Genomic DNA, 24216 nt, shown 5'->3' with positions numbered 1-24216 from the left:
ACGTTGACGATAAATAGTTTGGATAAGAAGAGAATAGAAGCTTTCGAAATGCGGTGCTACAGAAGAATGCTGAAGATTAGATGGGTAGGTCACATAACTAATGAGGAGGTGGTATTGAACAGAATTGGGGAGAAGAGGAGTTTGTGGCACAACTTGACTAGAAGAAGGGACCGGTTGGTAGGACATGTTCTGAGGCATCAAGGGATCTCAAATTTAGCATTGGAGGGCAGCGTGGAGGGTAAAAATCGTAGAGGGAGACCTGGAGATGAATACACTAAGCAGATTCAGAAGGATGTAGGTTGCAGTAAGTACTGGGAGATGAAGAAGCTTGCACAGGATAGAGTAGCATGGAGAGCTGCATTAAACCAGTCGCAGGACTGAAAACCACAACAAAAACAACTTTGTAAAATACGCGAACCTATCAATTGATGAGAAAATGACGACAAGCGTAAGTGAAGCCTCTGTTGTATATTGATTTATTTTGATGATAGGTGTCGGTATATGTAGTGGTAATGGTAGTATGGACCAAAACAAGAAAAACACGTCCAGTAAAGATGTGCTCTAAAATGCATACCTTAACAGCTTCTGAACTGCTACCCCTGAAGAAACGTTATTACCGGCCAGTGTTCAACAGAAGATCCCAAAGAGGATGGCAATAGATAATCACTTTAGAGTACAACATCAGTTCTGAGGAAAACAGCACACCACTTCTGAGCTGTGGTTGCCTGGCTGACGTATCTGAAGATTCCGGTGAAGATATCAAGAGAAGATACTGACAGGGTATGACACCATAAATTGACGACGCTACCCAAGTAGCGTATCAAACAGATTTTCAAGGAATATTGTCAATAGGCAAACACAACATAATACTTGCCAAAATATGGGAAGCAAAGAGCTTGCAGTAGAAGAGATTTATTTCACAATATTCAAAACCAATAATACTTCATAGCTCTTAAGGTATGCGTTTTAGAACCCATGTTTACTTGACACTTGTGCTTCTATTATCGTGTACTTTCAGCTCGGTAGGTTTGCTCCATCCTTTTTTAATACACCCTGTATACACACACACACACACACACAAACGGTGTTTCTCATTCCAGAAAACGGAAGGTGTCCCTGATCTTCTGTAGCTGTGTAGATACAGAGAGGACAGCAAAAGAAATTTTGTAACATCAAAGTTAATGAAAGAAGAAATGTACATTCTTTTACTTAAGGGTGAGATAGCGTGTCAGACACTTTCAGACTCTCCTTTCAAGTTAAGCTCGATTTATCTGCAGACGTCGGCTGTGTTGACGTTATCGCACTTTGGAGTAAGCGCTCGGAGAGATAAGCTGGTTACCAAGTGACCCTAACAATTGTGAAGTCGGCTGACAGGTGTACCGCGCTGTGTGCTCTGGGGAGAGTTAAGTTTTTCAAACAGTGATTCCCGTTAGCGAAACTGCTAAGAAAATACGGTAGGTCCCGTCAGAGTGACTCTTATCAACACAATAATAGCAACTACAAATAAGAGAAGGAAGTCGGCAGTTATGTTTGGGGTAAACATCTCGAGCCATTAATATCACGAATTGCTATAAAACATCACGAATTTCTGTAAAATTACCGTTACAGGGAGCGAGTGGACTCGTATTTGACATTCTCTTTTCTACTGGTTGGTGGTAATTTCGAGGAGCAAACTGTCTTTCTTAGCCCACAATCGACAACAGATTTCCTTTCTTCGAAAATCATTCACCAGATGTAGTGATGCAGCAATAAATTTACAACTGCTGCAAGTTTAAATTTCAGTTTTGTGACCACGGCACAGAATAAACGTCAATAAGGTAATTTCGAGAACGAGTGTTACGTTTCTGATGTTTTAAGGCCGGTGTCGTACCCTGTCCTCGAGGTGTCCACGAGAGTAGTTCTCCAACAAGATAACGCGACACCCGGCCTGCCTCAGTACGGAAGGCACTGGGCTACTCCCCGGCTGGCGCACTCTCCGAGTCTCTCAGCCGCCGGACACTTTTGGTGACGGGCCGCCGACAGCCTGTCGCAGACACTGCTCGCCGGCCGCTGCCACCGGTGGGGTCTGCACGCGGTGGCCGACCGAGCTCACTCCGGTTCGGTGCCGGGCTGTGACAGAGCAGTTTCTGAACTATCGATTGCAGTGGCCAATATTCTGAAGGTCCAAAAAAAAATTATACATACTATTTGTGGAGAATGTGCCCTGCTTTGTCTGTTTCACGTCAGACTATTCGCTCGAATGAAAGAGAACTGACTTACGACCATCGGCAGTACAACTCCACCTGTTCCGCAGACAGTGGAAAACAAACTGTTTGTGCCCATTCGAATACAGATTGTGTACAAACTTATCACTCGAGAAGTACCAAATTTCGGTCAGACACAGAACTAGTGTCGAAATTTTAAAATTTCTGAAAGTGAGACGTGTCAGCCGGCAACGACAGACAGGTTACGTAACCCCGGTCGGTCGGCGCGCTCTAGATCGGAGATAACCTGATAGGGGCCGCCACCTGACTGTCGCGCACGCGGCAACAGGTGGACAGAGTGACGTCACGCGGACTCTGCCCCGCCGCCAGCCATATAAGCGGGGAGCGGGCTGTCCGCGCCGACACCGCTGCACCGGCGACCGACGGAGCGTTCTGCGTGCTGCGCTGACTTTGTGACGTCACTTCTCCCCGAGTCTGAGGTGAGTAGAGGCTGGCACAGTTGCTCCACGCTGCCGGCAGGCGCCGCACTGCTCGGACAGCCGGTAGCCCCTCCCCGCACTTTAGGTCCTGCCGAGTCTGTGCGCGGCAGCTCTGTAATTTGCAAAGGGACACAGGGCGGGGCCGTAGTACGGGCCACGCGGCCGCCACCGTCACAGTCGTCGTGGCCGTGTCTCCCCGAGGCCCTGGGCCTTCGTGTTCTGCACCCGTAGCGTTACACGTCTTTCGTGTTCTAACCGGGAAAAGAATGGTTTTGCCGGATCTGAAAGACGCCGCTGTAATAAACTGTCGCAAATGTCGAGACGACATTGTGCAGTGTAGAGTTATCGAGGTGAACAGTTCCTCCAAATAAAATGTGATTCGTATACTTTTCAATGCAAACACGTTGTTCCCTTCAGTTGCAGATCAATTCACAACCTTTGTCTCCAGGGAGGTAAGCTCAGACCAAGTTGCCAAAAAGCCTCTCAATGTTACACAGAGATCAGACTACTGCTGTGATGGTTTTTACTGTGTTTTGTGTAGACAGTTGAAACCGCTTCGTAGGACAACTCACACGACACAACTGTGAAGAAAGTAGCAGCTAACTGGTAACAAAACTCAGTTTCTCAGTTTCTCAGTTTTTGCCTACCAGGGCTTCAGATGTTGAAGCACTGTGTGTTGGCGTAGCTATAATCCTAGATGGAAACATAAACCATGAGTGTGTAGCAGGAAGACAGAAAGTGCGACACCTGCCTATCTCCTCATGTTGCCCCCTTTAAGCATGTAGTGCCTCGTTACATCAGCTGATATTCACGGGGTAGCAGTGTATTCTATTGTGTGAAAAGTGTGAGGTCATCCGCATGAGTGCTAAAAAGAATTCCTTAAACTTCGGTTACACAATAAATCAGTCAAATCCAAGGTCGTAAATTCAACTAAATACCTAGGAATTACAATTACAAACAACTTAAATTGGAAGGAACACACAGAAAATGTTGTGGGGAACGCTAACCAAAAACTGTGTTTTATTGGCAGGACACTCAGAAAATGTAACAGATCTGCCAAGGAGACTGACTACACTGCACTTGTCCGTCCTCTTTTAGAATACTGCTGCGCGGTGTGGGGTCCTTACCAGATAGGACTGTCGGAGTATATCGAACATGTTCAAAGAAGGGCAGCACGTTTTGTATTGTCGCAAAATACGGGAGAGAGTGTCACAGAAATGATACAGGATTTGGGCTGGACAGCATTGAAACAAAGGCGTTTGTTGTTGCGAAGGAATCTTCTCACGAAATTCCAATCACCAGCTTTCTCCTGCGAATGCGAAAATATAGTGTTGACACCGACCTACATAGGAAGAAACGATTACCACGAAAAAATAAGAGAAATCAGAGCTCGTACGTTATACAAGATTGGAAAATAGAGAATTGTGAAGGTGGTTCGATGAACCCTCTGCCAGGCACTTGAATGTGATTTCCAGTGTATCCATGTAGAGGTGGATGTAGAGAAGTTTTTGTGACGAAAATATCTGGAACTCTGTAGAGTAGTCGATTAAACGTGAAGGTTTCGTGCAATGGGAGATGCGTCTTCCTTTACAGTTCAGTCATGTATACTATGAGACATCTCGTGATGGAACTGATTTCTGCTTTACATGTATATTGCTTCTGATCAGGCTTCACAGATCAAAGGAACTTTTGCGATAAGGAGGGAGAAAATCACCCTCAGTTAAAGGTGCCACCAGTCTGGATTTAAATATAAATGATGTCACGTTACGAGTAAAAGAAGTTTGTTGGTTTACCAATTTTTACCACGACACAAATGAATAATCTTTGGACTTGGAATGATAAAATTTTTAGCAGATGAAAGCAGTTTCGAAGGGACTCCTGAAGCGTGTGTGTCAGGCAACCCCGGTAGCGAGTTTTCTGGACTGGTAGCTTCACTCATTTCGTGGCAAATGAACGGGGCAGGAACATGTGGTAGTTCCGAGGCTGTATTACATTGCTACAGCTTCATTATTGTTTTTCACTTCGTTATGTCATAGAGGTATGAAATTATATTCTCGAGCTAATTATGGCAGTCTGTGTTGAGTGCCGAGATTTGGGCATTACTGTGGAAAAGGAAGAAAAAGGTACTCACAGTGTGTGTGTGTGTGTGTGTGTGTGTGTGTGTGTGTGTGTGTGTGTGTGTAAAGTCATAACAGAAATAGACACGAATCTAAAACAGGAAGTATGTTTATGGCTCTTGAGCAAGTACACTTGTAATGCACTGGTCATTCTACCAGTATGGCACATTTTGACACTGTGCAGTGACCTATATTCGTCTTGAACTCTGTGATAACCGTTTCGAATAAGCGAATACGCGCTACTTCACACCAGTCACTGGTGAATGCTCAGAACAGACAGCAGTGAGTGATGTAGGGAGTGTGACTTGTCAAGTGGGAGAGAGTCTGCAGAGGACACCGTACAGGCTGTGAAAGATTATGAGAACATATGTGGAGGAAGTAAGATCGCCCACCCCTGTAAGTGTGACGTATAGCGCGCTCGCTTGGCGGCAGGGAGGTGAAGTGGAAATTCCGCACAACGGATTACCGACCGTGGGTGGTGCAGCCGCCCGCCTGAGTGAGGTTTTCAGGCGGTTTCCCACACTCGTTTACGCTAATGCTGGGTCGGTTCACGATTTCCACTGCACAAAATACGGTACAGAAGCAGCAAGAGTGCGAACACACACACACAGAACAAAGTGTACACAGTCAATAGACAGGATCCACAAGTGTCTCTCCTCCGTTAGGTAACTGACGATTGTAGTGAGATTAACTGTAAGAAGAAGAAGAAGGAAAAGAAGAAGAGGAGGAGGAGGAGGTGTTGAGAAATAATGATCGCTAGTACTGACATAGCATGAGGGGAAAAGCGTAACCACAAGATGTGTGGCTCACCATATAAGACAGTGAGGCTCTTAAGTCGCAGACAGTCAGTGTTAAATACATCAGTGACAACGTATAAGTTACCGAGATTTGATCTGTGATGTTAGTAAGGGGAATAGTGAGACATGAGTTGCTTAGTTTACTGTATGAGAGTATGGGTCGACATTGTGACTCGATCGAATTTGAGTGGGGAAAAAGGAAGAACTCGTGGTGTTAAGGTAACTGCAATAAATAATGGGCAGCTATTTGTCCCCTGGTTTAGGTGAATTGTGTCAGTATCTAAAGTAGAGGTTATAAACACCGAATTTGAAATGCAATTGAATATTTGGTCTCCTAGAATCAGAAAGTGTAACTGAGAAATAAGGTAAATGAAAATGATGCTGTTACGAATACCATCATTTACATTGCGAGTGTGTGACATCAGTTACAAAACGATAGCTCGTGTCTCAGCTAACTGACAGACACATTCTCTGTGAGTCGCTGCACAGCTGACCAATTCTCGGTTAGGTGTCGTCTTGTCGGAATGCGTCCGAAAGGTCGGGAAGGATTCGCAGTCCGAGTCCGACAGTTACCCCGTGGCAGTGTTCGCCGTCAAGTCACCCCCGACTTTAGTAGCAGAAGTTCAGTGCACTGTGCGAGGGAGCTCCTAAGAGACGTGCGCAACTAGCTGCTAGCCGCGGAAGAATACAGATTTCTGGAGTCAAATATAATTCTTGTCGTAAATAACTGGAGAGATTGGGACGGTTACTATCTCCATTTCTGCAGAAAGAAGTTAGGCAAATGAGGTCTGCACCACTCCTGAGGACGCGTCCAAAATCAGGATGCTGCGGCGAGACGGTAAGTCTGGAAAGCCGTGTTGTCGGAGATGTGCTGCTCGTCACGCGTGGCGCGAGTAGGCTCGTGCGCCGTACGAGTGTGGAGGGCGCCGTGTAAGGCGGGCTCGGTGGCGCCGTGTTTCAGGACCTTCCGCCATGTCGGCCGCTGCTGAGGTTCAGAGGACGGCGGCCGTGGACCTGGGCGCCCTGCTGGACGCGGGCGAGGGCGCGGTCGTCACGCTGGTGGCGGGAGGGACGCGGCTGGCGGCGCACCGCGCGGTCCTGGCCGCCAGGAGCCCCGTGTTCCGAGCCATGTTCCAGCACGACACGCTGGAGGCCAGCTGCGGCGAGGTCAGAATGGCGGACGTGGAGGGTCCGGTGCTGAGGCATCTATTGTCTTACGTGTACACCCTGCAGGCCCCCCAGCTGACCGGCACGGCCCCGGAGCTGTTGGCGGCTGCCGACAGATATGGCCTGTCCGCCTTGAAGGCCGCCTGCGAACAGCAGGTGCTGGCGCAGCTGGAGGTGGAGACGGCGGCGGCTGCAGCTGTGCTGGCGGTGAGGCACTCGTGCCCCAGCCTAACTGCGGCCGCCATCCACTTCATAAGGTCTCAAACACACAAAGTAATGGTGACGCAGGGCTGGGCAGACGCCGTGCTGCAGTACCCGAAAGACATCGTCGAAGTCAGTCGGCTGCTCGGTGAGCCACCAGCAGAACCCAGGTGAGCACGGGGCAGGATGTTGTTCTGTGTCTACCAGTAACATACGTGTGTGTGTGCGTGTGTGTGTGTATTTCTCAGACTAAAATATTTATACTTGAAAAAAGAGACAGCATTGGTCGTATATTTTTCTATTGCAAAATCGATTTTCTGTCACTGAGTGACCATCTTCAGTGCTATATTGTATAACAAATTGGGATGCACTGTTGTTACTAGGCTTACGGCAATCACATAGACTCTATGAGTAAGCCTAGTAACAACAGTGCATCCCAATTTGTTATACAATATAGCACTGAAGATGGTCACTCAGTGACAGAAAATCGATTTTGCAATAGAAAAATATACGACCAATGCTGTCTCTTTTTTCAAGTATACCTGTTACCTGGTCGTGGTGCACAGGACAACATGGAGTCGCCAATCACTAAAATATTTGTCAGCGTCTCACCTCGGATGTATCAGTGCTGTACAGTACCTATGCACGGAATGCCATTCGGTGACAGCTCACGATGCCGTAATTGTCTTGTCACGACTGGTTTATTACAGCTCCACATTGAACTCTTTTTGTCAGCAGTTACGTCAATTAAAGGAATCAGAGACACGCCCAGTGTAACATCTCAGATACTTCCATTCTCTCCTGCTCCAGTTTCCCCACAGCCCATGTTCACTCCTATACAGTGCTGTGCTCAAACGTACATTCTCGCAAATTTCTTCCTCACTTTAACGCCCATCTTTGATACTAGTAGACTTCTCTCAACCAGAAATCCCATTTTTACCTGTGCTACTCCGCTTTTGACGTTCTCCTTCCTCCATCTGTTATTTTGCTGCCTAGTTAGCAGAGCTCCTTAACTTCAATTACTTTGTGACCATCAACCCTGATGTTAGGTTTCTCGCTGTTCTCATTTCTGCTACTTCCCATTACTTTCGTTTTTATTCAATTTCATCTCAAACCATATTCCGTATTCATTCGCTTCTTCATTCCATTCCCTGTAATTCTTCCCCACTGTCATTGAGGAAAGCAATCTCATCAGCAGTTCTTATCATTAATGCCGTTTCATCCTGATTGCTTCCTCGACGTGTAGACTCAACAGTACGAGAGAAAGACTACATCCCTCTTTTACACACATTTTAATCCGAGCACTTCGTTATTCGTTTCCCAGTCTTATTGTTCCCTCTTCGTTGTTGTAAATATTGTATCTCTCCTGTCTTTCCCAAAGCTTACCCCTAATTTTCTCAGAGTTTCGTACATCTTGCTCAATTTGACACTGTCGAATGCTTTTTCCAGGTCGGCAAATCCTATGAACGTGGCTTGATTTTTCTTCAGTCGTGCTTCCATTATCAACAGCATATCAAAATTGTCCCTCTGATGCCTTTAACTTTCCTGAACCGACATCTAACAGAACTTCAATATCGTGTTCCAGTCTTATGTACCAGCTGGTCAAACAGTCAGTATAAATTTGAAAACTTAATAAACCACGGAATAATGTAGATAGAGAGGTAAAAATTGACACACATGCTTGGAATGACATCGTGTTTTATTAGAACAAAAAAACAAAGACGCTTGAAAGATCACTTGCGCATGTCGTTTGGTGACGATCATGTGCTCAACCACCACTTTCGTCATGCTTGGCCTTCCAGGTCCCCAGACCTCAGACCGTGCGATTATTGGCTTTGGGGTTACTTGAAGTCATAAGTGTATAATGATCTACCGACATCCCTAGGGATACTGAAAGACCACATCCGACGACAATGCCTCACCATAGCTCCGGAAATGCTTTACACTGCTGTTCACAACATTATTCCTTGACTAGAGGTATTGCTGAGGAATGATGGTGGACATATTGGGCATTTCCTGTAAAGAACATCATCTTTGCTTTGTCTTACTTTATGCTAATTATTGCTATTCTGACCAGATGAAGCGTCATCTGTCGGACATTTTCTGAACTTTTGTATATTTTTGGTTCTAAAAAACACCATGTCATTCCAAGCCTGTGTGTCAATTTGTACATCTCTATCTTCATTATTCCGTGATTTATTCAGTTTTTTAAATTTATATTGACTTTTTGATCACCCGGTATATTATTATTGTCAGTAACTTGGATGCATGTGCTGTTAAGCTGATGTTGCAATAATTCTGATACTTGTCTTGATCTTTTTCTGATAGTCAGATGGTGTATCACCAGACTCGTACATTCCACATTCGAACGTGAATAGTTATTTTGTTCCCACTTCTCCAATGATATTAGAAATTCCGATGCAATGTTGTTCATCCCTTCTGCCTTATTTGATACTGAATTTTCCATAGCTCTTTTAAATTCTGATTCTAATACTGAATCACCTATCTCTTCCATGTCGACTACTGTTTCTTCTTCTATTACGTCATCAGCCAAGTCTTTCACGTCATACAAGCATTCAGTGTATTCTTTCCATCTGTCTGCTATCTCCTCTGCATTTAACAGTGGAATTCCGGTTCCATTCTTAATGTTACCCCCTTTGCTTTTAATTTCACCAAAGTTTGTTCTGACTTTCCTGTTATGCTGAGCCAGTACTTCCAACAATCATTTCTTTTCTGATTTCTTCACCTTTTCCTGGAGCTATATGGCCTTAACTTCTACACACTTCCTATTTATTTCATTCTTAAGTGAGTAGTACATCTGTATTCCTGAATTTCCCTGAACATTTATGTACTTCCTACTTTCATCAACTGAAGCATTTCTTCGGTTACCCATGGCTTCTTTACAGTTAGCTTCTTTGTAGCTATGTTTTTCGTTCTAGCTTCTGTGATTGTTGTGTTCAACCATGTACCTGCTGACCTGTTCATTATCACAGTATCTATAGTCTCAGAGAACTTAAAGCACTCTTCGTTCCTTAGTACTACTATATCCCACTTCTTTGCACACTAATTCTTCCTTGCTAGTCTCTTAAAATTCAGGCTACTCTTCATCACTACTAAATTGTGATCTGCATCTGTATCTGCTTCTGGGTATGCCTTACAGTTCAGTATCTAATTCCAGTATCTCTACGTCACGATGATGCTATGTAACTGAAATCTCCCCACATCTCACATCCTTTCCCAAATGTTCCTCCTCTTCTTGTGATTCCGAAACAAAGTATTCGCTATTGCTAGCTCAAAGTATTGTACAATTCAACCAGTGTTTCTCCTCTCTCTTTCCTGATACCAAGTCTATATTCTCCTGTAATTCTTTCTTCTTCTGTTTCCCTTGCTGACTATTAGATTTTCATCTTCCTTTACATACTGAATTACCTGTTTAGTATCCTCACATGGTTTTTCTATATCTTCATCTTCAACTTGCGATGTCGGCATGTATACCTGAACTATCATTGTCGGTGCCGGTGTTGGTTCGCTGTCGATTCTGTTGGCAAGAACCCTATCACTGAAATGTTCACAGTAGCTCACTGTCTGCCCTACCCAACTACTCATAATGAATCCGACCCCTATTGCGCCATTTTCTGCTGCTGTTGATAGTACCCTATTCTCATCTGACCAGAAGTCCTTGCCTTCTTTCCATTTCACCTGAATGACCACCACCGTATGCAGATTGAGCGTTAACATTTTCCTTTTCTGCTACTGGCCATTAACATTGCTACACCACGAAGATGACGTGCTACAGACACGAAATTTAACCGACAGGAAGAAGATGCTCTGATATGTAAATGATTAGTTTTTCAGAGCAATCACGCAAGGTTGGCGCCGGTGGCGACAACTACAACATGCTGACATGAGGAAAGTTTCCAACCGATTTCTCATACACAAACAGCAGTTGACCAGCATTGCCTAGTGAAACATTGTTGTGATGCTTCGTGTAAGGAGGAGAAATGCGTACCATCACGGTTCCGTCTTTGATAAAGGTCGGATTGTAGCCTATCGCGATTGCGGTTTATCGTATGGCGACATTGCTGCTCGCGTTGGTCGAGATCCAATGACTGTTAGCAGAATATGGAATCGGTGGGTTCAGGAGGGTAATACGGAACGCCGTGCTGGATCCCAACGGCCTCGTATCACTAGCAGACGTGATGACAGGCATCTTATCCACATGGCTGTAACGGATCGTGCAGCCATGTCTCGATCCCTGAGTCAACAGATGGGGACGTTTGCAAGACAACAACCATCTGTACGAACAGTTCGACGAGGTTTGCAGCAGCATGGGCTATCAGCTCGGAGATCGTGGCTACGGTTACCCTTGACGCTGCATCACAGACAGGAGCGCCTGCGATGGTGTACTGAATGACAAAACTGGGTGCAAAAATGGCAAAATGTCATTGGCGACATCACGGTGAACGCACATTGGAAGCGTGTATTCGTTATCGCCATACTGGCGTATCACCCAGCGCTATGGTATGGGGTGCCATTGGTTACACGTCTCGGTCACCTCTTGTTCGCGTTGACGGCACTTTTAACAGTGGACGTTACATTTCAGATGTGTTACGACCCGTGGCTCTACCCTTCATTCGATCCTTGCGAAACCCTACATTTCAGCAGGATAATGCACGACCGCATGTCGCAGGTCCTGTACGGGCCTTTCTGGATACAGAAAATGTTCGACTGCTGCCCTGGCCAGCACATCTCTCACCAATTGAAAACGTCTGGTCAATGGTGGCAGAGCAACTGGCTCGTCACAATACGCCAGTCACTACTCCTGATGAACTGTGGTATTGTGTTGAAGCTGTACACGCCATCCAAGCTCTGTTTGACTCAATGCATAGGCATATCAAGGCTGTTACTACGGCCAGAGGTGTTTGTTCTGGGTACTGATTTCTCACGATCTATGCACTCAAACTGCTTGAAAATGTAATCACGTCTCTTTTCTAATATAATATATTTGTCCAATGCATACACGTTTATCATTTGCATTTCTTCTTGGTGTAGCAATTTTAATGGGGAGTAGTGTATTATTTTCTAGCTTTCCAACCACATTCTAACTCCTCACATTCCACGTCTGGACTCGTATAATGTCATCCCTTGGTTGGTTATTCAATCCTTTTGTCAGGTCATGTCACTCTTGGCAGTCTCTTCCCAGGTATCCGAATGGACACTAGTCTGGAAGCTCTTGGCAGGATCATCGTGATACGTGTTCAGTTACAGGCCGCATGTTCTGTTGGTACTCTTTGCGTACCTTTAATGAAGTGGTTTCCATTTCCTTCTCATGCCACTCATGATTGCTGAATCTTCCACTAACCTAAACGGCAAGGCAGAGCCCTGAGCCTCCGTGATCCCCTCCACCCACTTTGACAAGGCTGTTGGCTGAATGAGGGTGACCTTTTATGCCGGGAGCCTTCGGCTGCCAATGCTGATTATTTTTATTCACAATGTGGATGGCGGGATTCGAGCCCAGGATAGAGGACGACGATACCTCTAGACGACGGGCTCCAAACAGCAGGGTAATGATTCCCAGTCATACGTCCAGGCGCCACGCAGGGTAGCAGTGTGGTCTGAGGCACATTATCACGGTCTGCGGGGCTCCCCCCTCACCCCCTTCCTGTTGGAGGTTCGAGTCCTCCCTTCGGCATAGGTGTGTGTGTGTTGTCCTTAGTGTAAGTCAGTTTAAGTTAAAGTAGTGCGTAAGCGTAGGGACGGATGACCTCAGCAGTTAGATCCCGTAACATCTTTCCTAAAATTTACAAATTTTTTTACAGCCGTCCGGTACAGAAGGTGGTGTGAGCACAGGGGCTCCTCATGCACATTGTGAGTGAACGACAAGAGAACAATCCAGTCAGCACGACAGCATGGTCACACACAGTGGTGGGCCTCACAGTCACATTGTCTTCTCGTCTCTGTTCAGCCATCACCCGCAATATGTGCCATGCCTTTCCTCCTAGGAAACACACAGGTACTGGTTACCTCACTGTACTGGATACTGGAGGAGCGGGCGACAAATCTCTGCCCTCCTGTCACGTCTGTAATCGTCTCTGGCGCCGCCGGAGGCCGTCCAGTGGAAAGCACCAGCTTGCTCCTACTGGGATACGCCAGATTACGTGGCCTATGGATCTATTTGAGTCTGAAGCATCTTCTACAATGTCGGTACTGATGTGACGCTTAGATCCTATTCGTTAGTCTCTGTCTCTCAGATACGTATGCTTCATACAGGGCTGTCTCCTTTATTTTTCAAATCTTTTGGAATGTGTATGCAATACTCTACAGATTACTTGACAAGTTGTAAACTTTGCCTGTGAGGCAATGTTGCCTCTACTGCCTGACCCACTTTTTCTTGTAACAGCAGCCTGTAGTGTTATCTTCTCAATCTCAGTCTCTGTTGTCCAGTTTAAAACGGAAGATAATGTTTGAGTCAGAAACACATAACCCTTGCTGTCTTTTCAAGAAATCGAATTATAGAGACATCACATGCCTGTATGATTTTGTCTGCTTTACTGAAAAGCAAATTTTGAAACTACTCATTGTAACGCTTGCAGTATAGCTGTTATAGTTCCTGGACATCACCTTCTTCATTCCCTCAGGCCTCAAACGTATTGCATGGTAGTTATCCACTGTTCATCAAAATATCAGCCTATCAAACAACTCTTGTATGTAAGTTGGTACCCCGACTTACCAGATTATATCTTTTCTATCTCCTCCCCCCCCCTTCTCTCTCTCTCTCTGTCTTCAGTGAAATCATTGAGATCCATAGATTAGGTTTCAACCAACCTCACAAACCAGCCGACTTGAACTGCTTCTCAGGTTGTGCCCGACAGGTGTTGTGTGAGTGAGGCAGAGCTGCTGGCCCCTGCGGCCGGGCTCTCGTGTCCAGTTTGGTGTCCACCTCCAGCCTCGCCTCTTGTTTTCCAGCGCGCCAGCCGCCCCCGCTGCCCGGCCGCCCAGCAGCATCAGCCAGACCACCGCCGCCGCCCCCACCGCCCCCGCCGACCACGCCGCCCCCGCCGCCCGGCCGCCCAGCGGCAGCAGCCGGACCACCACCGCCGACCGCGCCGCCCCCGTCGACCCCGCCGCCCCCGCCGACTCCGCCGCCCCCGCCGCCCGCCGATCTCCCCCGCCGCCCGACAGCGCCGCCGTCTCCCGCCTCCGGTGAGTGGCGCCGCTGCAAGTCCGCGACTTGTACCCTCACGCCAACACTTACTGCCGTGTCAACCAAACGTTATACTAACGAAGAATTCGAATTTCATATAGTTTTTGTAATGTTAGATGGCGCCCAGGTTATAGTTACCAGGAAAAATTATTTCCTTGCTTAACGGTGTGTTGAGTGTAGTTGCCACTTTCGATGGTCTTTATGCGTGTTACAAATTAATTGTGAAGGAAATGGGTGTGAAGCCAGGGTTTCAGTGTATCGGCATTCACGTAACCTACAGGATGCATTAATGAATCGTTGCGTATACAGGTGTATGCACAGTCCCAAAAGAAAAAAAAAACAGTGATAAAGTAAGAGTAAGCAGAATTAGAAGTAAGAGGGCTCAAAACCGGCTGTTAACAGCAGAGGGTGTTGATATGGCTTGTTTCGTGCTTGTCCTCAAATATTATTCGAATTTGTTTGAGATGACTTTGCAGTATGGATACTTTCGTATTGTAGGGCATATTCTGAGGCCTCAAGTGATCACCAGTTCAGTACTGGAGGGCACCGCAGAGGGTAAATATCGAAGAGGGAGACCAAGAGATGAGTACACTACGCAGATTGAGGAGGATGTTGGTTGCAGTAGGGACTGTGAGACGAAGAACCTTACACAGGATAGAGTAGCATGGAGAGCTGCATCAACAACTTTCGTACGTAGCAGCCATTGATGATCTTAATGCAAATTAAAGCTCTGGTAGTAACGTTTAGAAATGAAGAAACACAGAAAACATCAGCCACAATGAAAGTTGGAGTCAGGGGTGAAGGCAGGCTCAGGTGGGGTGGCGGCTGCGGTGCCCGTCGACGAAAGGCGGCAAACAAGGTCAGCTCTGCTGTGGGCGTGGCAGGGTGGAGGCGTGTGCAGCACTGCACACCCCGCCCACTTTAAACCACGCCCTGCAGCTGGTGGGGTCTGCCACGCTTCTCGAGCACAGCATCTCCAGTCAGCGCAGAGCAGTTTTTTCCTTAACAACTTCCTAATATTCATCTCGCTTGTTCGAAATCAGCGACCGATGTCAGTGGACATACATAGTCAGCTTTCTGAAAAAGTATGCCTTACAGCCAACTGAAAGGTTTACAACATGGCTTCACTGAGGCTCCACTGACATAGCTGTTTTTGAACTTGAAGAAGGTGCTTGATGTACCAGAATAACATCTGCACAGGACTAGGACTAGCAACATTGCGACTATTCAGCATGCCATTTGAAACTGATCAGAGCAGAATGGAGCAAGACGCAATAGAATAGAGGAGTGTCCTAAGTTTCAAGTGGGAAAGTAGGTGCAAAATAAATGCTGTAACTTAAATATATGCACTGAGTTTAGAAAACACATTGCTCCCCCTATACGGAGACTCACGGATTTCGTGGCTCGGTTACATATCGTGGTCAGCTGTAGACATGTACAGCGTGTGGACCTACTTGTGATCGAACCACCGGCCTCCTACTGTTACAATCCAGTTTCGTTATTCTATTAGTGAAGCGAGGGTTGCATCGTTCTGTCCAACGGAACCATCTGTGATAACGTCTCGGTGTTGCACCGCCCAGAACCCTACCAGGCTGCCTTGACTGATTTGGTTTTTTCTCCTAGTTCACTATATTTTAACGACGGTTTGTTTTCATACATTGACACGTTTGTCGGATATATAGCGATTGTCAGCTGCCTTTCATGGAAACACAGCTTGACCGTGTGCCACTCCCGCCTGCATAGCTCCATAAATGTGCGAACTTCAGATACATTAACTTCTTACACGGGAAACAGCCTCTTCACGCTGTGTACAGTGTCACTGTGGGCAACTGGCAAAATAGCACCACGGAATAACAATACTGACTGCACAGGAGTGAAGCTCAGCTTACACACTAATAGTGAAAGCTACCCACAGCTACTACTGGATTTTACACTACTATTATTGTCGAGTGTAAAACTGATGAGAGTAATTACAGCCTTATCGGAAACTGGATCGTCCCAGTGGCAGGACGTGGCCAGGGTTTAACGTGGCGTGAGCGGCCACTTGCATTTTGTAGGCTGGTGGGTGCAGCTGTCAGTGCGGTGACGTCAGGCCGGGTCCTGCCTGCACCTCACTGGTGCTGCAGGCAAGTTTCAATGACAAAGTGTTCAGGTTTGGAGTTGAGAATATTTGGTGCATCAGTGAAATGAGACAGCAAATCCAGTGAAAAACTGCAAACACTGTATTCCCCATTAACTGACACCACAGTTCTGAACCAATGTGGTACACTGGTGCTGGCCACTGTTGTTTGACGTTCCGGTAAGTCTCTGGAGTTGGCTCCCTGTCCCAGTGAGAGAAAGTGATGGTGCAACCAAGCCCTGACACCTTCACGGATCGGACTGCTCCCTGGACAGCATACGAGGTGCGGCTAGAAAAAAAAACCGGACTGATGCTGGAAAAAACATTTATTTACAATTATTTACAATTTCATGTTATCTCCTTCAATGTACTCTCCTCCTCGGTCTCTACACCGCTCCATACGAATTTTCCACTGTTCATTGCAATGCTGCAAATCATTTTCGGTAAGTCCATACATTACTTCCGTCGCTTTTTCTTTTACTGCTTCAACAGTCTCAAATCTAGTTCCTTTCAAAGCTGACTTGACTTTAGGGAAAAGAAAAAAGTCACAGGGGGCCAAATCAGGTGAGTAGGGTGGATGATCTAAGATGGGAATGTTGTGTTTTGCCAAAAACGTCTTCACTGACAACGCACTGTGAGCTGGGGCATTGTCTTGGTGAAGGATCCATGACTTTTTTCTCAACAAATCGTTCCGTTTTCTCCGTACTCGCTCACGTAGGGTAGCCAGGACGCTAATGTAGTAATGCTGATTCACTGTTTGCCCCTCTGGTACCCAATCAATGTGCACAATCCCTTTGATGTAAAAAAAAACAATCATCATTGCCACCAATTTCGATTTTGACATTCGTGCTTTTTTTTGTCGTGGAGAACCAGGAGTTTTCCAATGCATCGATTGGCGTTTAGTTTCGGGATCGTAAGTAAAAAACCACGATTCATCGCAAGTAATAACATTTTGTAAGAAGGTGCGATCACTTTCAATGTTTTCCAGGATGTCAGAACAAATCATTCTTCGGTGTTCCTTCTGTTCAATTGTGAGACACTTTGGAACCATTTTTGAACACACTTTGTTCATATTGAAACTTTCATGAAGAATCTGCCTAACACTTTCCTTGTCAACTCCTGTTAACTCAGACACTGCTCTGATTGTTAAACGGCGATCTTGTCGAACAAGTTTACCGATTTTTTCAATGTTTGCATCAGTTTTTGCTGACAATGGTCTGCCAGTGCGAGTGTCATCACTGGTGTCTTCGCGGCCATCTTTAAATCGTTTAAACCACTCAAACACTTGTGTTTGCGATAAACAATCATCGCTGTACACTTGTTGTAACATTACAAACGTTTCACTTGCAGATTTTCCTAGTTTGAAACAAAATTGGATGTTAACACACTGTTCTTTCTGTGCACTCAACATTTTCCGACGCACAGACAAAACGTCAACTACTTAAAACAGACGCCAAGGGCAGACTGAGTGCAGGAGGCAGATGAAACTCGAGCAGTAGGCGGAGCGAGAGTCACGTGACAGGCCACGCGACTTTCAGCCTTATTGCATTCGTTTTATTGTTTCACCAGTACTAGTCCGGTTTTTTTCTAGCCACACCTCGTATATGCCGAGAGCCGATTTCTGTCGTTCTTCTAGCTGCAGTATCCCTACCTCTTAAGAATAATGATGTAGAGGTCCTTTGCAGACAAACACATGTCTGAAGGAAGAGGCACAGTGAGAACAACAGCTGTTAAGAAGATACAGTCAACAACACAGGCTAGGAATTATCGTCTTCATCCTCCAGCACCTGGCAATGACTTTCAATCAGAGTATCCTCCCCTGCACGGTGATTGATGTGTTGTTGTGTACATAGTTCCACGTAGTCAGCGCGTACACAACTTCCCCACTAGACCGCGCCTCGCTAAGCACAACAGCACAGGCTCAGCGCTCGTCCGTCTCCGCACTGCGAGATGGCGCTGCCTTAGAGACGGACCAAATTCTGCTTCCGCCGATCCGCGTATTAATGTATAACGCAGCCAATGAGATTGCTGCTAACACAGAACCTTTTCTCCTCGTGGATCACACTCGCGCAGTGATACCTAAACACATGATGTATTATAATGAGTGTACAGACCTCGGATTAGTCAGTCTGCATTAGTATATAGTCAAGTTTCAGTCTGTGCCTAATAAGAGTATCATATTCCTGTACATAGCCATGAAGATAAGTGAATAGTCACTTTGTCAAGTATCAGAGATACGTGAGAATAAGATTAACGTACCAAGACCAAAGGAACTTCAGATTGTCAATTGTAAACAGCATCCAGAACCAAGTTACGTAATGCCTATGATTTTCATTATTTTAATAAATGTGTGTGAAAATTAATAAAGTTGTGTTTTACGTTGGTCACCATCAATCTGCTACTCTAAGCGTGCAAGTGGCATTTCTATCGTCCGACCTAACGGCAGAAGATAAACACGACACGATAAGACCACGAGACATATTGCTGACACTCTCCTACTTCGTTAGAGCGACAAGTCAAATAATCTGATGGTGTGCGTACCGAAGGTCTTACAGTACGCACACCACATGTGTGTACACGAGTACAGACTGTGATGGAGTAACAATGACATTTGGGAGTTCGGGCCTGGCCGTGAGTCGTGCACTGATAGTCGAAGTGGTTAAGGCGAGCGCTCGTGCAAAGAGAGGAATCCGGGGCCGAGTCCTTGTCCGGCACAAATCTTCATTGCCTTCCGTCCCTCACACAGCTGACGGTTGCCCGTATTCGCGTCTGTGAGTTCCTTTCAAGCTCTTCACAACGGCTACGGCCACTACAGTTTTATTTTACTTTATTTATTTTTTATTTGGTATGTGTATTCCATAGATCCGTACATGCGAGTGATTCGCCTGGATGTGGAACGTGTCAATACAATTGTACAAATACAATTAATGCTACAGAATAGTAGTATAATACAATGATATAGATATTAATAAGTATCACTTTTTCTCATTTACAAGCTGTCATTTAACTAGTATAGCAATTCTCAATATAACATTATAACTATAACATTAATACTATAACATTAACATAATATTGTATTGTCCATCTAATAACTAAGAGACTAAATACATCTATTATTAAGGGAGGTCATTACCTCTGGAAAAGAATTCATCTAACAAGTACAGTGGATGGTCAAGCAGGTATTTTTTTAACATACCTTTGAACAGCGTTTCATTTTCTCTTGTACATTTAATATAATTAGGAAATGCATTAAAAGTCTTTATAGCAGCATACTTTACTCCCTTCTGTACAAGTGTTAAATTTTTTAGTTCAACATGTAGATCATCTTTCCCTCTAGTATTGTAGTTATGGTATGAACAAATTGTTTCATACTGAGCATAATCTTTATTAACTACATTCATCAGAGAGTATATGTACTGACATGTTGTGGTCAGAATACCTAACTGTGTAAAAAGTTTTCTACATGAGGTTTGTGGAGGAACCCCACACATGATTCTGACTGCTCTCTTCTGAGCAGTTAAGATTTTTTTTTAGGCTGGTGAATTACCCCAGAATATTATGCTGTAACTCATTAATGAGTGAAAGTACCCAAAGTAAGCTGATTTTAAAATGTTGATGTCCCCAAAATGAGTAATGATTCTTAGAGCAAAAGTTGCTGATGAAAGACTTTTTAGAGTAAGGGACACATGCTGTTCCCAGTTGAGCCTACTGTCAATGTGACCCCCAGGAATTTAGTGGAGTGCACCTGTTCGTTCCTGATTGTCATGAGCAATTACAATATTTTGTAGAGTTTTATTTTTTGTGTGGAACTGTATAAATTTAGTTTTTTAATATTAACTGAAAGAGAATTAATTGAAAACCAAGCTGTAACTTCTCTGAGTATATCATTAACATCAGCCTCCAGATCAGCAGTAGACTTACCATCTACGACAATGCTTGTATCATCAGCAAACATTGTGAATTCACAATTTTTACTAATGGACAGGGGTAAATCATTAACATACATTAAAAACAGCAAGGGTCCAAGGACAGATCCCTGGGGAACTCCATGCTGAATTTTGCCCAATTCAGAATCCACTACATTAGAAGATCCTTTGTTGCAGCCATTTAGAACCACCTTTTGTTTCCTGTCTTGAAGATATGATTTTAGCCATTTACCTATAGGCCCTTTGATTCCGTAATGATAGGCCTTCTCCAAGAGTATCTTGTGGTTTACACAATCAAAGGCCTTGGAAATATCACAGAAGACACCAACTGGTGACTTCTTACTATTAATAGACTCCAAGACATCATTTGTGAGTGAATATATGGCACGCTCTGTGGAAACCCCTTTTTGAAAACCAAGCTGTCTGTGGTTAATAATATTAAGTTTATCAAGATGTGCCACAATCCTGTTATACAGTGCTTTTCAAGAACCTTTGAAAATGTTGTTAAGAGAGAGACAGGACGATAATTTTTGACATCTGTAGCATCGCCAGACTTGAAATGAGGTCTCACGATGGCATATTTCATTCTCTCTGGAACAACTCCCTCATAAAGAGATGTGTTGCAAATGTGAGCAAGTACTAGACTTAAATCATTACTGCAGGCTTTCAACAGTTTACTGGAGATGTTACGTATACCTGAAGATCGTTTACTTTTCAATGAGTGAATTTTTTTTTTATTTCATTAACAGTTATGGGTGTTACATTTATATCATTATAACATTGTGGGAGGTTAAGTTTCAGAATATCTGCAGCTTCCCTTAGGTCACCACTGCAACCTATTTGAGAGGTGACACGTAGAAAGTGGTTGTTAAATGTGTCTGCTATCTGTTTACTATCAGTTATTTCCAAATCGTTAATTTTTAGGACAGCAGTTTTTCCATTGTCAGACGGTGCACTACCTGTTTCCCTCTTTATTACATTCCAAATCGTTCTAATTTTATTGTTTGAACAGTTAATTTCAGATTGTATGCACATACGTTTCGATTTTTTTAATGACTTTAGTTAAGATTTTGCAGTATGTCCTATAACATTTCATCTGGAGGGGTTATTGGATTGTCTGGATATTATATACAGTTCTCTTTTTCTCTGTCATGATATTTTTATGCCCTTGGTGAGCCATGGTTTTTTGCTTGATTGCCTGTTCTGTAGTCTACAGACCTTTTTTGGAAATACATATATACCTGATAATTCACCAGTAAATAAATTATGTTTTGTATTAACATCATTTGCAAGATAAACATACCTCCAGTCAGTCTCCCGAATGCATAATTTGAATTTTTGGATATTTTCCTCATTCATGTTTCTAATGGTTTTTCACTGTGCACTAGCTTTGTTCTGATTTGTATTAAAGTTGTCAATTGTGAGTATTTGTCCATCATGATCAGAGAGACCATTTATGACTTTTTCAACTTTGTAGATATGAGTAAAACTAATGACATCAAAGATATTGTCTATTAGAGTGCTGGAAGTGGCAGTAGTTGTTGTGGGAAAACTGACAGTGGAGACAAGGTTGTAGGTATGCATTAAATTTGCAAACTCTGTCTTAGAAGATGAGCTTTCTATATTAAAGTCTCCAGTCACTATAATGTCCGTATTTTTTTTTGTGAGATACAATAGCACAGAATCTAATTGTTTCATGAATACTTTGAAATTACCAGATGGAGCCCTGTATACTGCTACGATTACCAGTTTCTTGTTAGCTTCTGCTATTTCTGTGACACATGCCTCAAAGTCTTTCTCTACACAATATTTCTCTACATCTATTGTATTAAAGGACAAGCTGTTTTTCACATAAATAACTGCCCCACCTTTGCACAAAATGAGGTAGCTAAAACATAGTTTGGTATACTGAGCATTTCGATGCCAAAAGTGACATGGTGTTCTGTCAGACTGAGAATATGAGCACAATTTGCGCCTGTTGGTTCATCAATATTTACAATAAATTGGTCTAACTTACACGATTGGTTGTGGTGCTGTCACAGTCGGGACTGAGTTTTATTTCTTTTGACATACCAGTATTACAGGAACAGTTTTCTGCAGGGAAGAGGGAGCTGTTGTGCTGGTAACACCCACATTTGTTGTTGTTAACTACATTACTTACATTCTGATTGGAACCTTCCCCCTCATGCCCCAGTACCATAAAAAATCCCCATTTGCAGCTGAGGACTTTCTTGATCTCAGGCACATCCTATGTGGAGCAGCTGCAGACACTAGTGTGCTCCTTTTTGCCATAAGGGTGGATCTTCTGTTGGTGCGGTTTCTACACTGCCAGCTTGTACACTTGATCCTGTGGGGGTTGGTGTTGCTGTTTCTGATATTGATGACTGTTCTTCCTCCTTAAATGCTGCTGCTTCACAAGTTGGCGGTGGACTAACGTTTCCCACTTGAGTTGTAACTGCTGGTGCTGTCTCGCTTTTGTATAAAAGACCTGTTTGTGTTGATTCACATACATGTGCTGCTCCATATGAAGTCTTCCCTTCAGCTGTTCCATCAGGTTTGAAGGAGTATTTTGACGACACTGTCTGTATTTCTTCCAGTGGTACAGTTTCAATGGGCACACGTGCTTTTAGAATGATTGGAGGAGTGGTGTTTCTAAACAGTTTGAATGTTTCTGCTAATAGTGCTTCAGCTAGTGCACGTTTTCCTAGCCGGTTCCTGTGCATTCCATGTCGAGTAAAATGGTTTCTCTGTTCGGAATTACTGTCCGAAAACTTCACGCCCTGGAATGCTTTGCATACCTTTTGAAACATTCTGTTTGTGAATTTGATTTCATTATTTACACATGAACTGTTTATTAGGTCATGTCTATGTGGGGTGCCAACGACGGTTGTTTTTCTGGGCGAGATTCTTTCCAGTGCATTTCGCAATGCTGTGATTGCATTTTTCGACTCATTTTTATAAACATCGTTAGCTCCAGCAATAATTACACAAACATCGTTTGGTTGAGGGCTTAAATGTTTAATTATTTGCTGGAAAGGAGCCCCGGGTTATACTGTGGCAGTAACGGAAAATTTAGATCGCATATTCGAAGGAATAGTGGCTAAATCTCGTCCATGGCTGTCTGCAAAGATACAAACTTTTGGTTTTGTCTCGTCTTCGCTCAATAATTTCATTTGTCGGTGTTCCTCTTGTGCAATGGGAACAAACGAGTTTTTCATAACTATAGCAGATATTGGAGGACTTTGAATTTCAATAACGGTTTCTTTGAGAGTGTTGTAGTTTTCACTTTGTACATTTTTCACACAAGGATTAAAATTGACATTCAATGAATTAATTAACGATTCGATGTCATTCATATATTTTTTAGCTATTGCGAGTTCTTTATTCAGCACATCAGAGATGAGTTCTTCAGTACCAGCATTATACATCTTGACTGCACTTTTTCGACCACTGCACTGAACAAAGCCACGTACACAATTCGGATTTATCACTTTTCTCTTCTTCATACACGATAGATGGATCCATATATGTGAGAAAGAGCACAATCGGCTACCGCTATGAACACTGTTTTGGCAGAGTATGCACTTTAAACTAAATGTAATACGATTTTGTACAGCGCGATTTACTACTGCTTGCATACTCGACGCCATCTTGTGCAATTCTTCCTCGGACGTGCACGCGTGTCAGAAGGAACGTTACGTCGTTCGTCTTAAAAGCACAGGCGCGGCAATATCGTGAGTGCCAACACACTGGCGTGACAAACGTCGTGGGATGCCTGCTGGTAACGTGGCGGGCACCCCTTTGCTCGACGTAGCGTAGCAGCTGGACGTGGCGCGGGCCCAGCAAGTCGCCAGAGGTCGCCTGCACAGATACTCAGCCGTGCTGCCCCTGCAGCCAAAGTGCAGCCGGTGCAGGACTTTGTGCACCAACAGAGCTCTCACTTATGTCCATAAGTAGTCGGTGAGGTTCATATCGGGCGAGTTGGGCGGCTAAATCATTCGC

General features: G+C 44.4%; 1 protein-coding gene across 1 annotated transcript; it reads left to right on the top strand.

Moving 5' to 3' along the window:
* Nucleotides 1–2623: 2623 nt before the first annotated feature.
* Nucleotides 2624–15452, top strand: LOC126143448 (speckle-type POZ protein-like). The gene is made up of 4 exons (XM_049915376.1): nucleotides 2624–2683; nucleotides 6559–7135; nucleotides 13932–13978; nucleotides 15370–15452. The coding sequence occupies exons 2-4, from the start codon at nucleotides 6570–6572 to the stop codon at nucleotides 15450–15452; spliced, it is 696 nt and encodes a 231-aa protein (XP_049771333.1). The 5' UTR covers nucleotides 2624–2683; nucleotides 6559–6569.
* Nucleotides 15453–24216: the final 8764 nt, after the last annotated feature.

This window comes from Schistocerca cancellata, unplaced genomic scaffold (assembly GCF_023864275.1).
Source record: "Schistocerca cancellata isolate TAMUIC-IGC-003103 unplaced genomic scaffold, iqSchCanc2.1 HiC_scaffold_799, whole genome shotgun sequence".
NCBI lineage: Eukaryota > Metazoa > Arthropoda > Insecta > Orthoptera > Acrididae > Schistocerca > Schistocerca cancellata.
The sequence above is the reverse complement of the archived record's forward strand: the minus strand, read 5'-3'. Positions and strand labels throughout refer to the sequence as shown.